Below are 14,447 nucleotides of genomic sequence, written 5' to 3' on the forward strand. Positions count from 1 at the left end.
CTGGAGTAAAAATCATTTGTAAAGTTCTGAAAAGCTGTAAGGCAAGAGAGGAGTTTTCATAATACTGTTTTTCTTGGTCATTTCTGGGTTGAAAGCTCTTTCACAACTATTCCCCATTTCTATCGTGTTTTGGCTGCCCTTAGAGTGTGCCCTTGGCTGTCCCCTGTGAACAGCCGTGTTGTGAACACTTTCTCTTTGTCTCCTCCCTTGTAGTGTGAACTGCTGATGCTCAGTGGTGCCCAAGGGGAGGTTGGCTCTGTGCTTTTCTCCCTGTTCTGGTCTGTCCAGGGCAGCCTGTTCTCCTGGTGCTACCTGCAGCTGAAGAGCACAGACGCCAGGGCCAAAGGTCTGGCTGTTGACCTTATTGAAAAATGTAAGTCTCAATACAAAGTGTGAAAACAGAGAGATGTTTTGAGCATGGATGTGGTTTTCTTTCCTTTATTACAGTTCATATCTGTCTTTGGAGTTGTTTTTTTCTTCTTCTTTAAAAAAAAAAAAGCCTATAGCTTGTTCTTTCACCCGAAGTTTCCTATCTGAATGTGGTAGCATAAGTATTTTTGTTGTAGAATGGGGTCATTTCACAGCCTAAACATTGCCCATACAATCATACAGCACTCTTAGATGATGTCCCACTCTTCAGTAGAATCTTTCATCCCTGTTTAATTAGTTCATCCAAAAAAAAGGAATTCTTGAACTTTTAAAGTCTTTAAGGTGTGTGAGCACTGCTGTGATCTTTGTTGATTACTGAAAATACTCAAGTTCATGACATGAAAACCCACAGAAAATTATATTAAACCCAACAGGTTCTGAGAAATCATATGTGGAAAATGCAGTTGCATCAAACTTGGTCTTAGCAGCTGTGACAAAAATGCTTAAACAATATCTGGTCTTGTCACCTAAAGCTCAGCCCATCAAATTAACACACCTACTATCAGCCTGTTGTAAACAACAGAGAAAAGAGAAACCAATAACTGGGTCATATTACCTAATTAACTTCACCATAAAAGTGATATATCTTCTCCATCAAAAAGTAGCAAACACCAAAAAAAAAAACTCACTTTAAAACTAATATTCTACTGAAATTTGCACTGTTTTTCCTCTCAGAGAAAAGCATGTAGGTGATACTTAATGACCTTATGGTCTTTCTGTTGTGGAATCCCCTCCAGCATCGCCTTTGATGATAACTAAGCAAGTGATATATTCTGCCATGGAAAATATTAAGTATTTTCTTTATGTTTTGGTAGATGTGCAACAGTTTCTGGCAAGGATGAGAGTGATTTTGGAATCCCTTTTGTCACAGTACAGTGGAAAAATTATAGTAGAAAAATTATGTAATTCAGTGTTTTCAATGGCAGCTCGTCAACTGGTAAGAGAAAGCGACAGCTATTTATGAACGGTGGGAAGGGAGCTGGTGAGCTGCATCCCCAATCAGAATCTGAGGTGGAAGCTAAGTACTTTGTTCATCTTTCTTTAGGTAATCTTTCTGCTGGATTTCTGCACTTTAGACATTTCACACTGCACACTCTTGAGAGAGTTCAGTACCCTAACAGAGTTGTTAAAGAAGCTCTGCAGTGACCCTGAAGGAGGATTGAATAAGGTAACTCTTGTTGGCATTTTAGTCCCCTCTGTATCCTCTTTTAGGAGTTATGTGACTGTACTTAATGAAATGTATCACTGAGAACAGATCTACACCAATAAGTTGCCTCTGCAAAACCCGCTTATTTTATCAGTGGCTTTGCTGACAAGCATAAGTGCCAGTCCAAATTGATTTGGCATAGCAAGTGTTAGAAAGGAGACAGTATACATAGAAACTGTACATAGATCAGTGTCATCACTGTTATAGCACACAAAGTAATATAAAAACCGTGTGAGTGAATAACCAGATTGAAGTTTAGAAGAGAAAATACATTGGAAGGCAAATTAGAGGGTTTGGTATGTAAAAGTATTTTCTCCTTTACTTACGTTTACAGTTCACAAAGTTTTTTCACTATCTTGTTTAAGTCTCATAGCAGTCCTTTGGGAGTAGAAAGGGCATGTATTAAAAACTATTTTATAGGTAAGAAAGCAAAGACAGGAAAAGGAAGAAACTGTTCATTTTCTAAGTGACAAAGTTGAGACTAGAACTAGAAGTTTGAGGTCTTTAAACTCCTAATTGAATGCTTTCCACTGGAAATTCATACCTAGTAATGATTTCTAAGAAATAGTTCTATCATCATTAAGATAGCATGTTAAGCTAATCAGTTACTGTAGTGTAATAAAAACCACATGTCCACTGTGATGAATGACAGATTTCTGTTGATATATATCTGTAGATGGGAATATCAGGTATATCTTTTTTGCCTGTGTGGTGATTTGTGTACAGATGTCAAACCCTATCTGGAGCATTGATGTAAAAACACAGTGTACTACATGTGGCTGGATGTAGAGTGATAAACTGTTTTCTTTAATGGTTTGTTTGCATAGCTGGATGTTGAGACTTGGCAACAGGAACAACCTGTCGTGTTACATACATGGACTAAGGAATCTGCCCATAACTATGAAAATAATTGCCATGAGGTGTCTGTCTTTGTTAGCCCAGGGGCAACCTATTTTGAGGTGGAATTTGATGAGAGGTGTGAAACTGAAAAAAGGTAAGACTCACATGTTCTTTATCTCCAAGTAATGTTGTTAGGTGCCATCGAGTCGGTTCCAACTCAGTTACCTGATGTACAACAGAATGAAATGCTACCAGGTCCTGTGCCATGCTCATAATTGTTGCTGGGTTTGAGCCCATCACTGCAGCCACTTTGTCAGTCCATCTCATTGAGCGTCTTCCTCTTTTTTGCTGACCCTCTGCTTTACCAAGCATGATGTCCTTCTCCAGGGACTGGTCCTTTCTGATAACATGTCCAAAGTACGTGAGACGAAGTCTTGCCATCCTCGCTTCTAAGGAGCATTCTGAGTGTACTTCTTTCAAGACAGATTTGTTCATTCTTCTGACAATCCATGGTATGTTCAGTATTCTTCACCAACACCATAATTCAAATGTATCAATTCTTCTTCAGTCTTCCTTATTCATTGTCCAGCTTTTGCATGCCTATGAGGCGATTGAAAATACCATGGCTTGGGTCAGGCACACCTTAGTCCTAAAAATAACGTCTTCGCTTTTGAACACTTTAGTGTTGTCATCGTTTTCATATAGACGTCTCTGGTTCCCTATTTTCAATCTTTTTAGCTTTGTTTTATTTTTGAGAATTCTTTATCTGGGTTGATATCTGTTTGATCTCTGCTGTGTGTGTCCTAATCTTGCATTGTTGTCTAATGTTGGTTCTCTAACCAGAGGACTCCCTTTGATATTTCTTTCAAGTTTGGTCTGGTTTTTACAAATTCCCTTAATTTCTATTTATCTGGAAATGTCCTAATTTCGCCATCGTATATGAGAGACAGTTTTGCTGGATATATAATTCTTGGCTGGCAATTTTTTTTTCCTTCAGGGCTTTATATATGTCATTCCTTTGCCTTCTTGCCTGCATGGTTTCTGCAGAGAAATCAGAGCTTAGTCTTATTGGTTCTCCTTTGTAAGTGACTTTTCATTTTTCCCTAGCTGCTCTCAGGATTCTATCTTCATCTTTGGTCTTGGCAAGCTTGCTTATGATCTGTCTTAGTGACTTTCTTTTGGGGTCTGTCCTTTATGGGGTTTGTTGGGCTTCTTGGATGGATATCTTCTTGTCTTTCATGGTATTAGGGAAGTATTCTGCCAGCAAATCTGCAACAGTTCTCTCTGGGTTTTCCATTGACATCTGGAATTCTGATCGCACATAAGTTTTTCCTCTTGATAGTGTCCCACATGTTTCTTAGGCTCTCTTCATTTTTCTTTATTCTTTTTCTCTGATTTTTCCTGAAACAAATTGGTGTCAAGGGATTTGTCTTCAATTTCACTGATTCTGTCTTCTGTTGTCTCAATTCTGTTCCTGTATCCTTCTATTGAGTTGTCTATTTCTGAAATTTTAGTATTCATCTTTGGATTTCTAGTTTCTGTTTCTGTATTTTTTCTATTGCCTATTTATTTTGTTGTTTTGTTCTTGTATTGTTTTTCCCAATTCTTCTATTGCTTTGTCTGTGTTTTCCTTGGTTTCATCTGTATATTCCGTGAGTTTTTCTGTGTTTTCCGTGGTTTTGTTTGTGTTTTCCCTGATTTCTTTCTTGATCTCATGGATGTCTTTGTATATTAATCTTTTGAATTCTTTATGAGGTAGTTCCATTGCCTTATTTTCTTCCTCCGGAAGATTTTCTGGTTCTTTATTTTAGGTATTTGCTGGAGCCATCTTGTCCTGTTTCTTTATGTGATTTGATATTGTCTCTTGTCTCCAAGGCATCGAGAAGTTATTATATTTATTTATTTATTGTATGTTTGTTTGCTGTGTCCTGAATTTTTGTTTTGTTTTGATATATCTGAGTAGGCTGGGCACGTGTGCTACCCTGGTCGCTAATCTGACCGTGCTTTTTTAACACTGTAAAGAGGTCTTTTGCAGCAGATTTGCCCACTGCAATACGTTGTTTGATTTCTTGACTGCTGTTTCCACGGACATTGATTGTGGATCCAAGTAAAATGAAATCCTTGACAACTTCAATCTTTCCTCTATTTATCATGACATTGCTTCTTAGTCCAGTTGTGAGGATTCGTGTTTTTATGTTGAGGTGTAATCCATACTGAACGCTGTAGACTATGATCTTCATCAGTAACTGCTTCAAGTTCTCTTTGCTTTCAGCAAGCAAGGTTGTATCATCTGCGTGTTGTAGGTTGTTAATGAGTCTTCCTCCAATCCTGATGCAGTGTTCTTTGTATAATCCCCCTGCTCGGATTATTTGCTCAGCATACAGATTCAATAAGTATGGTGAAAGGATACAACCCTGACGCACACCTTTCCTGATTTTAAACCATGTAGTCCATGCAGTATCTCCTTGTTCTGTTTGAACAACTGCCTCTTGGTGTTTGTACAGGTTTCGCATGAGCACTATTAAGTGTTCTGGAATTCCCATTCTTTGAATGTTATCCATAACTTGTTATGATCCACACGGTTGAGTGCCTTTGCATAGTCAATAAAACACAGGTAAACATCTTCCCAGTATTCTCAAACACAGGTAAACATCTTCCCAGTATTCTCTGCTTTCAGCCAAGATCCGTCTGACATCAGCAATGATAGCCCTCGTTCCACGTCCTTTTCTGAATCGGCTTGAATTTCTGGCAGTTCCCTGTTGATGTACTGCTGCAGCCATTTTTTTTTTTTTATTTTTTATTGTACTTTAGATGACAGTTTACAGAGCAAACTAGCTTCTCATTAAGCAGTTAGTACACATTGTTTTATGACATTGGTTATCAACCCCACAATATGTCAGCACTCCCCCTTCTTGACTAGGGTTCCCTATTACCAGCTTTCCTGTCCCTGCCTGCATTCTAGGCCTTGCCTCTGGGCTGATGTGCCCCTTTAGTCTCATTTTGTTTTATAGGCCTATCTAATCTTTGGCTGAAGAGTGAACATCAGAAGTGACTTCATTACTGAGCTAAAAGGGTGTCTGGGGGCCATACTCTTGGGGTTTCTCCAGTCTCTGTGATCTCTGTGAGAGCAGTCAGTGATGGAAGCTGGGCACGGCAGCCGGTTTTGAATTATCATCAGCAAAATTTTACTTGCATGTGATATTAATGATATTGTCCAGTAATTTTCACATTCTTTTGGATCATCTTTCTTTGGAATTGGCACAAATACAAATCTCTTCCAGTTGGTTGGCCAGGTAGCTGTCTTCCAAATTTCTTGGCATAGACGAGTGAACGCTTCCAGCATTGCATATGTTTGTTGAAACATCTCAGTTGTATTCTCTCAGTTCCTGGGGCCTTGTTTTTTGCCAATGCCTTCAGTGCAGCTTCGACTTCTTCCTTCAGTACCATCAGTGCTTGATTATATGCTACTTCCCAAAGTGGCTGAACGTCAACCAGTTCTTTTTGGTACAGTGACTCTGTGTATTCCTTACATCTTCTTTTGATACTTCCTTTTTCCTTCAATATTTTGTCCGTAGAATCCTTCAGTATTGTAACTCGAGGCTTGAATTTTTCTTCAGTTCTTTCAGCTTGAGAAATGTCAAGCGTGTTCTTCTGTTATGGTTTTCTAACTCCAGGTCTTTGCACATTTTATTATAATACTTTACTTTGTCTTCTTGAATCACCCTTTGAAATCTTCTGTTCAGCTCTTTTACTTCATCATTTTTTAGTTCACTTTAGCTACTCTACATTCAAGAGTAAGTTTCAGAGTCTGTTCTGACATCCATTTTGGTGTTTTCTTTCTTTTCTGTCTTTTTAATGACCTTTTACTTTCTTCATGGATGATGTCCCTGATGTAATCCCACAACTCATCTGGTCTTCAGTCATTAGTGTTCAATGCATCAAATCTATTCTTGAGGTAGTCTGTAAATTCAGGTGGGGTATACTCAAGGTTGTACTTTGGCTCTTGTGGACTTGTTTTAATTTTCTTCAGCTTCATCTTGAACTTGATATGAGCAGTTCATGATCTATTCCTCAGTTGGCTCCTGGCCTTATTCTAACTGATGATGTTGAGCTTCTCCATTATCTCTTTCCACAGATATAGTCGATTTGATTCCTGTGTATTCTATCTGGCGAGGTCCATGTGTATAGTTGCCATTTATGTTGTTGAAAAAAAGATATTTCCAATGAATAGGTCATTGCTCTTGCAAAATTCTATCATGCAATCTCCGACATTGTTTCTGTCACTAAGACCATATTTTCCAACTACTGATCCTTCTTCTTTGTTTCCAACTTTTGCATTCTAATCACCAGTAATTATCAATGCATCCTGATTACATGTTTGATCAATTTCAGACTGCAGAAGCTGGTAAAAATCTTCAATTTCTTCATCTTTCGCCTTAGTGGTTGGTGCCTAGATTTGAATAATAGCTGTACTAAGTGATCTTCCTTTTAGGCTTATGGCTACTGTCCTATCACTGACAGCATTGTACTTTACGATAGATGTTGAAATGTTCTTTTTGACGATGAATTCGACACTGTTTTCTTCAATTTGTCTTTCCTGGCATACTAGACCATATGGTTGTCCAAATCAGAATGGCCAATACCACTCCATTTCAGCTCACTAATGCCTAGAGGATATCAATCTTCAAGTGTTCCATTTCATTGTTGACAACTTCCAATTTTCCTAGCTTCATACTTCATACATCCACATTCCAATTATTAATAGATGTTTGCAGTTGTTTCTTCTCATTTTGAGTCGTGCCACATCAGCAAATGAAGGTCCCAAAAGCTTTATTCCATTCACATCATTAAGGTCAACTCTACTTTGAGGAGGCTGCTCTCCCCTAATCATATTTTCAGTACCTTGCAACCTGAGTGGCTCAGTTTCCAGCTCTATATCAGACAGTGTTCCACTGCAATTCATAAGGTTTTCACTGGCCAGTTTTTTTTAGAAGTAAATCACAAGGTCCTTCTTCCTAGTCTGTCTTAGTCTGGAAGCTCCACTGAAACCTGTCCACCACGGGTGACCCTCCTGGTATTTGAAATAGCAGTGACATAGCTTTCAGCATCACAGTAACACACAAGCCACCACAGTACAACAGATTGACAGACGATTGGTGGCTCCAAGCAATAACAGATCAAAAATGAGAAAGGGAAAGTAATAGAGATTATGTTTTACAGGTATGATTATCTGGAATTTACCGACGCCAGAGGTGGAAAAACACGCTATGACACAAAAGTGGGCACTGATAAGTGGCCCAAGGTGAGTGGTGTTCCCAGAAGGAGGTAAAATACTTCTGCACCAGTTCTTCTCCTTTTATCAGTCCTCAGGGGACAGTGGAAGCATTATAGTGTACATTTGTAAAAGGAAGCGTTTATATCAGTGTTGAGCAAACTACAACCCCTCCCCTGTTTTTGTAAATAAAGTTTTTTTGGAACACAGCCACACCCATTTGTTTACAGATCTTTTGTAGATGCTTTGGCACTACCGTGGCGGAGTTGATTAGTCACAACAGAGACTGTATGGCCTGCAAAGCCTAAAATACTTACTGTCTTGTTTTTCACAGGAAAAGTTTGCCAGCCCTCGGTTTATATCAACATTGTCCAGAGTCAATGGAGAGTTGTAATCCTTAGCAAGGAAGGGCTGGTGGGTCCAGGATGGCCCTGAACCAAAAGTCGGTGAAAGACCCACTTCACAGTTAGGGCTGCATGATCTCTTGGGTGGGGAGGTTAAGTACTGTCTCATACCTTTTACCTTCTCTCTGTGGTCAGTGGTGTTGGCTGGGAGTAAAAGACTGGGTAAACATGATCCCTAGCTGAGTAAGTAGTGGGAAGATAGACATCCAAGGTATAGAAAACTACCAGCCTGGCCTCTTCATGAAGTGCAGTTGTGAATTTCCTGTCTCAGTCACACTTTTGTACATTTCTCCTTTAGTAGTTTTGGATTGATGGTGGGAGTAGAAGCCAATTTTAAATTTACATTTTTTTGATCATGAAGAACATGCTTATTACTGAAATGCTGCCTCCCCAAGTCTGTTTAACCACATGACATTTCTTTTTGTCTCTAGAAAGTGACCTTTAAGCCTGGTCCTCGGCTCCAGTTCCTCTTCCACTCTGACAGCAGTAACAATGAGTGGGGCTACAAATTCACAGTCACTGCCTATGGCCTGCCCGATGTTGCCGTATCTTGGGGATTGGATTTGCAACTCCTTATTTCCCGACTGATGGGACGCCTTGCTTCCCAGTGCATGGCCCTCAAGTCTGCTCATCGTAAGTCCACACGTCTGCTTCTTCCTCCTGGGGGGCAGGGTGCACACTGGCTCTCCTGCACAGTTTCTTCACATAATGGCATAGCAGAGGTATCGGTAATATTCCCTTTCAGTTTCCTCTCAACCATACCAGAATAAAATGCCCACCTGACACCGTTGTCATAAAAGATCTTGACTCAAACTTTGGAACGCATCACAAAGCATGCTGTGGATTCCCTCGTCTGTGGAGGACAAGTAGAGGAGGCAGCCACTATTTTAGCAGCATTTTCATAATTTTTTTATAAGTGGATTTAGGTATACTCCAATAGAAGGCAGAAGTATAGAATAAATTAATTGTATATACTTTAAAAATGTGACTATTTATGTAAAATGTATGCAAATATATTCAAATGTGTGAATATAAATTTCGTTTTGATTTGTCAATTTAGTTATTAAATTCATCCATGGCACAACAATTATAGAATATAATTTTCTAGTGTGTTTTATTTCTATATCATTTTCTTGGGTTTTTCTGATTAAAAAAATAACATAGAAAAATTACATAATGGAAGAAAGCCAAAGAAAAGTAAAATCACCCTTAATCCTCAGACTCAAAGATAGCTGTTATTAACATTTTAATTTATTTCTACGTAGTCTTTTTTCTGTGCCTATTTATAAACATATTTTTGGTGAGTATTTAATTATTATTTTTTACAAAAGCAAGTTTATAAAATTGTGCACATTTTCTCATAATTATTCTTAATGGCCCCCCTAGAGGTGGCTGACCTTCTGCTTTCAGCTTACTATACAGATTAGTCATTTCAAAAGCACCTTGTAACTGAAGCTGTTTTATAGGATGGCAGCCTTTTGGGACTTACTTATTGTGGTTTGGCTTGTAAGTGCTTTGTGTTTATGAAGTGTTAGAATTACATTCTGATAAATGTATGTGAATTCCCTCAAAGGTTTAATAATATATAAGGTTTTTTTAACCTTTGTTTTTGTTGGTTCAAAGATTCTCGGTGTATTAAGGAAAAAAAAGTTGAACTCTAATAAGCTTTCTTGTTTCCAGAGTTAAGAAGTAATATGGCAGTGCCTCAGGCAAAAGTGTTATTAGTCCTCAACTCCCCCTTGTGGAAACCTGTCTTCAGGCATCAAATATGTCCAGAGTTGGAATTAGAAGCGCACTGGCCCACTCACCCACACCAGGATAGTAAAGAGGTAATTATTCTTCTGTTGTTTTTCTATTTGGAGTGGGAAATGTTTACCAATATTACTTTAAATTATAAACATTTGTGTTTATATCGTTGCCCACACTGAACTGTTAGCTGCTTGTTCATTAGTTTCTTGTTCATTTAGTATCCCCACTGTGTATCACACTTAAAAAAAAATACAAAAACCAAACCCATTGCCATCAAGTTGATTCCAACTCATAGTGACCCTACAGGACAGAGTAGAACTGCCCCATAGAGCTTCCAAGGAGCAGCTGGTGAATTTGAGCTGCAGACCTTTTGGTTAGCAGCCATAACTCTTGACCACTGTGCCACCAGGGCTCCAATGCACCACAATGGCCCATGCATAATGGGTGTTCAGATATATTGAGCAAATGACTGTTCAGTGAAAGAGTAGATGTTGCATAAATCTCTCTTGGTGGAGTGATCAAGCAAACAAGTTGAGTCTCCTTCTAATGTCCTGAGTCCAACTTTAGAGTAAATGATGTATGCTCTACCTTTTGTGCTCCATAGAACTGTAGCTCATTATTTAGGTGTGTAGAATTTTAAAAACTGAACCAAGTCTGCCTACTGTCTCTATTTTTCATCTCTCCTTCCGTCTATCTCTGTTCTCCTACTTTTCCTCCCTCCTGCTCTCCCTCCTTGTCCCTCCCCCTCTAAGTTATTCAGTAATTAATTGCTGTATCCAGTGGTTCTCTTTAGCTTTTATTCTCCTTTACCTCTTTATTAAATTTGGCTCCTTCAGACTCTCCTCTTTTGATTCCATGACAGCTCACTGTCTTCTCTAACATGTAACTGCTCCATTGGCCTCCTTTATGGACCTCTCTTATTCCTCCTTCTGTCCAAGGTAGGCTTTATTCAAGGCTTGGTCTTTCTCTCCCTTTTGCCCCAACCCACCAAGCCTCCATCCTCTCTGCTCTCTTCTGCTGTCACCTCTGTGTGAATAGTTCCTAAATAATCCATTTCCAGCCCTAGTTCTTCTCCAGGCTCCAATCATGAATCTCCATCTCCCTGTTATGTGTTTGCGTTTCAGTGTCCTGACTCTTTTAACTCAGAAGTGTAAAACCAGAACGTCTCCCCCGACTGTTGACTGCTCTCCTTTGTTGTTGTCATTACCGTTTCCCCAGGCATTCAGCCACTGCTCCCTAGCCTTTATCCCCACCTGTTCTGGCCTTTCCTGCCTAGTCAGCTGCAAGCCCTGCGAGTTCTTCCCTGTGATGTTCATCTCTTTCTCTTTTCTCTGTCTCTATCTTTATCCAGGCCCTCGTCTTGCACCTGCATTATTACAGTGGTACCTACCACTTTTTTTTTTTTTTTTTAATCACTGCATTATCTTGTCATTCCACTGCCAAGCACCATTAATGGCTCCCTGTTGCCCACAGGGTGAAGTCTAAGCTCCTCAGTGTGACAGTCAAGGCTCTCTACAGTCTCCTTTCACCTTACCTATCTGACTCTAGTTCCCACCACTCCCCAGCTGAGACTTCAGGCCAGGTCAGTCTCCCCACTGTCCTTCCTGAATCTTCACCCCTGCTGATGGTTGTGTTCCTCAGAGCCAAACCTGCCCATCCAACCCAGACCCCATATCCTCCAGGAGGCTTTCCTTAATTACTTTAACCTTCCGGGAGCCCTCTCCTTTGAATTCTTAGCCCTGGGTATTCCTTCTAGGCCCTTGGCACTTGAAAATCTTTTGCTTTGTGGTAGTGCTAGTGTTAATGCTTTTAATGTTTTATATGTGTTTACCTTTTTTTTAAACCTGTTTATCTGATCTCCCTAAAATGGATTTAAACTTCCTGAGAGTATGTACCGTGTTTTATACTTCTGCTTTGGCCTAGTATGTGCTCAATAAATCTTAACTTTTTGCATGAATGTCTTAAATGTGATGCTTCTTTTTTCTTCCCAGGTTAAGAACATTGCTGACAATCCCTGCCGCAGTTTTCTTCTTGATTTTGCACAGTCAGATCCTGCTCAGAACTTCTGTGGGCCATATTCAGAACTTTTCAAGGGATTCATACAGGCATGTAGAAAACAGGCCCCAAAGACAGATATAGTGGCTGGTTCTACTATTGATCAAGCTGTGAACGCCACCTTTGCTGCTCTGGTGTACTGCACTCCAGACTTACATGAGAAGCTGCAAAAATATGGTAACCTACGTTACAGGAAATATTCTTGATCTGAAGGCTAATTGCTAAGTTTTAAGAAAGCCTATCTTAAGTGAAAACTTTCAAGTATTTTAAAATATAAGCATATTTCTACAACTGTAGACTTCATCTCTTACTTCTGTTTTTCGCCTGTCAGAAGATCCAAGACCAGTTGATCTTTAGCAAATTGTGGCTGGTAGCCTCGAGTTTCCTAATTAGCAGATGATTTATCTTTATCCATAAATCTCCTGGAAAACTGCCGAGACGTTTAGTGAAAAGAAATCTTAGCTTGGATTCTAGTCTCAGCTCAAAAACTCAGTAGTTGTACAGCTTCAGGTCATTCAGACAACTTTTCTGGGCCTCATTTTCCTTGAAGGAGGCACCTAGACAGATAAACAGGTTAAAAAAAAGGTTTGTCTTAGTTCTTCCTGTCCCTATCTTTAAGGTGTTGATACCATATCAATGGACAGTTCATGAACTCTTAAGACTGAGCTGCTTTGACAGTGGGCTTTGTCTAGCTTATTTGTTCATGTTTGAGTGTCTAAAACTTGGTTAATTTTTGGACTTAGAAATGTAGAGGAGGACTGTTTGAACTAGACTATAATCTGCACAAGGGCAGAGGACATGTCTTTTGTTTTTGCATTGTATTCCCAGTGCCTGGTATAGCGCCTGGCACATTCTAGGTATTCAGTAAATATTAACTGCACTGTACATTAATGCAGCAGAGCATAGCACACTGTTCTAGTGTTTTATCCTTTGGTTTTTGGATTAAAAAAACAGCATTTTTTGTTACTTTTCTAATTATAAAAATAATACCTATTCATCATAGAAACATATAAAATACAGAAAAGTTCAAAGTAATTATCAACTAGCATCTCACCACATAGAGAGCACCTCTGTTAACATTTCTGCAGGTAATGATTCTGGCTCATCTCTCCTGGAAAGCGGTTGATCGTTAATGAAGTCTTTTTACACACACGCATGCATGCACACAGACACACACACACACACCCCAAAACTAAAACCAAAACACAAAACCTGTTACCTTTGAGTTGATTCCAACTCATGGCAACCCTAGGTGTTACAGAGTAGAACTGCTCCATACGGTTTTCTTGGTTGTAATCTTTACAGAAGCAGATCACCAGGCCTTTCTTCCACAGCACTGCTGGGTGGCTTTGAACCACCAACCTTTCAGTACTCAAGTGCTTCACCATTTGGACTACCCAGGGACCTTCACACACACACAGACACACACACACACGTACAAATGTATTATATCATCCAGGTTTTTAATATTTATACTTTTTTAAAGTGAGATAATTTTGTTGATACTGTTTCATAACCTGCTTTTTTAAGTTAATAAACGGTGAGCTTTTTTTCCATGTCAATAAATTTTTTTTTGCCTCACTTCTAATGGCTACACAGTATCTCCATTTCAAAGTTAACAGACATTTGGTGTCTGAAATTTAAATCAAGTAAGTGTGGATTTCAAAAATAAAATGTGCAGAAATCGCTGGTAGCTTTAGAAACAGTGAAGAGATAAGACAGTAAGGAAAAATTACTTTGAAATAACGCAGAGAATCCATTACAGGTATTTGTGGCTTGCTTGATTTTTTCCCCCAAGCCTCTCTTAATCATCCCCAATGTGTGAGAGTCAGGAGAAAGAGTTGTTCCTGTGCTTTAGGAGATTTTGAAGATACTTTGTGCTTAATGTTGTTGTAGTGAATTGTGTTAACTGAATGTAATCTCTGTGTTTCCTTCTTTCCCCAGTAAACAGTGGAGGCAAGATAGCCCTGAGTGAGGAGTTTGCACAGGTGTATTCCTTGGCTGATGGGATTAGAATATGGATGGTAAGAATTTTCTTCGCATGCGATTTTGAAATATTTTGGGTTTTCCCACCGTGATATCATGGGATTAGAGTAACTAGCTCTCTTCCCAAGAATATAACTTGAGGAATATTGTCTTTTTCACCATAGTTCAGTGACATGACTAGGCATAGAATAGTTTAGAACCTTAAAATCATAGTTTGGTGAGTATTGAGAATGTTCAGAGTAAACAGGGTTCAGTTGAACCCCCTTTATACCCTCCAATAACCCAAAGGTCCCTCTGTGGATCCTTAGGCCTCGAGGAACAGCATTGCCTTAGAGACTGGGCAACCATTGACAGTTTTAGGCAGGGGAGAGGCCTCTTCAATCTGCAGTTTAGAAAACTGGTTCTGCAGCATTGTTTGTGACAGCAGTAAAATGGAAGAACCTAATGTCCATCGGTAGGAGAGTGGATGAACAGAATGTGTGTTTATACGATGGAATAGTATAGT

At 39.3% G+C, this 14,447-nt stretch overlaps 1 protein-coding gene across 1 annotated transcript in view; it reads left to right on the forward strand.

Moving 5' to 3' along the window:
- The window catches only part of ZZEF1 (zinc finger ZZ-type and EF-hand domain containing 1), a 119,593-nt gene that overhangs the window by 61,942 nt on the left and 43,204 nt on the right, over positions 1-14,447 (forward strand). The window contains 9 exon segments of the mRNA XM_023731139.1: positions 214-373; positions 1,245-1,366; positions 1,475-1,597; positions 2,464-2,630; positions 7,697-7,778; positions 8,584-8,785; positions 9,833-9,981; positions 11,893-12,133; positions 13,901-13,980. Of these exon segments, the coding sequence (XP_023586907.1) occupies positions 214-373; positions 1,245-1,366; positions 1,475-1,597; positions 2,464-2,630; positions 7,697-7,778; positions 8,584-8,785; positions 9,833-9,981; positions 11,893-12,133; positions 13,901-13,980 (1,326 nt within the window).

The sequence above is a fragment of the Trichechus manatus genome, unplaced genomic scaffold, assembly GCF_000243295.1.
Source record: "Trichechus manatus latirostris isolate Lorelei unplaced genomic scaffold, TriManLat1.0 scaffold00040, whole genome shotgun sequence".
Taxonomy (NCBI): Eukaryota; Metazoa; Chordata; class Mammalia; order Sirenia; family Trichechidae; genus Trichechus; species Trichechus manatus.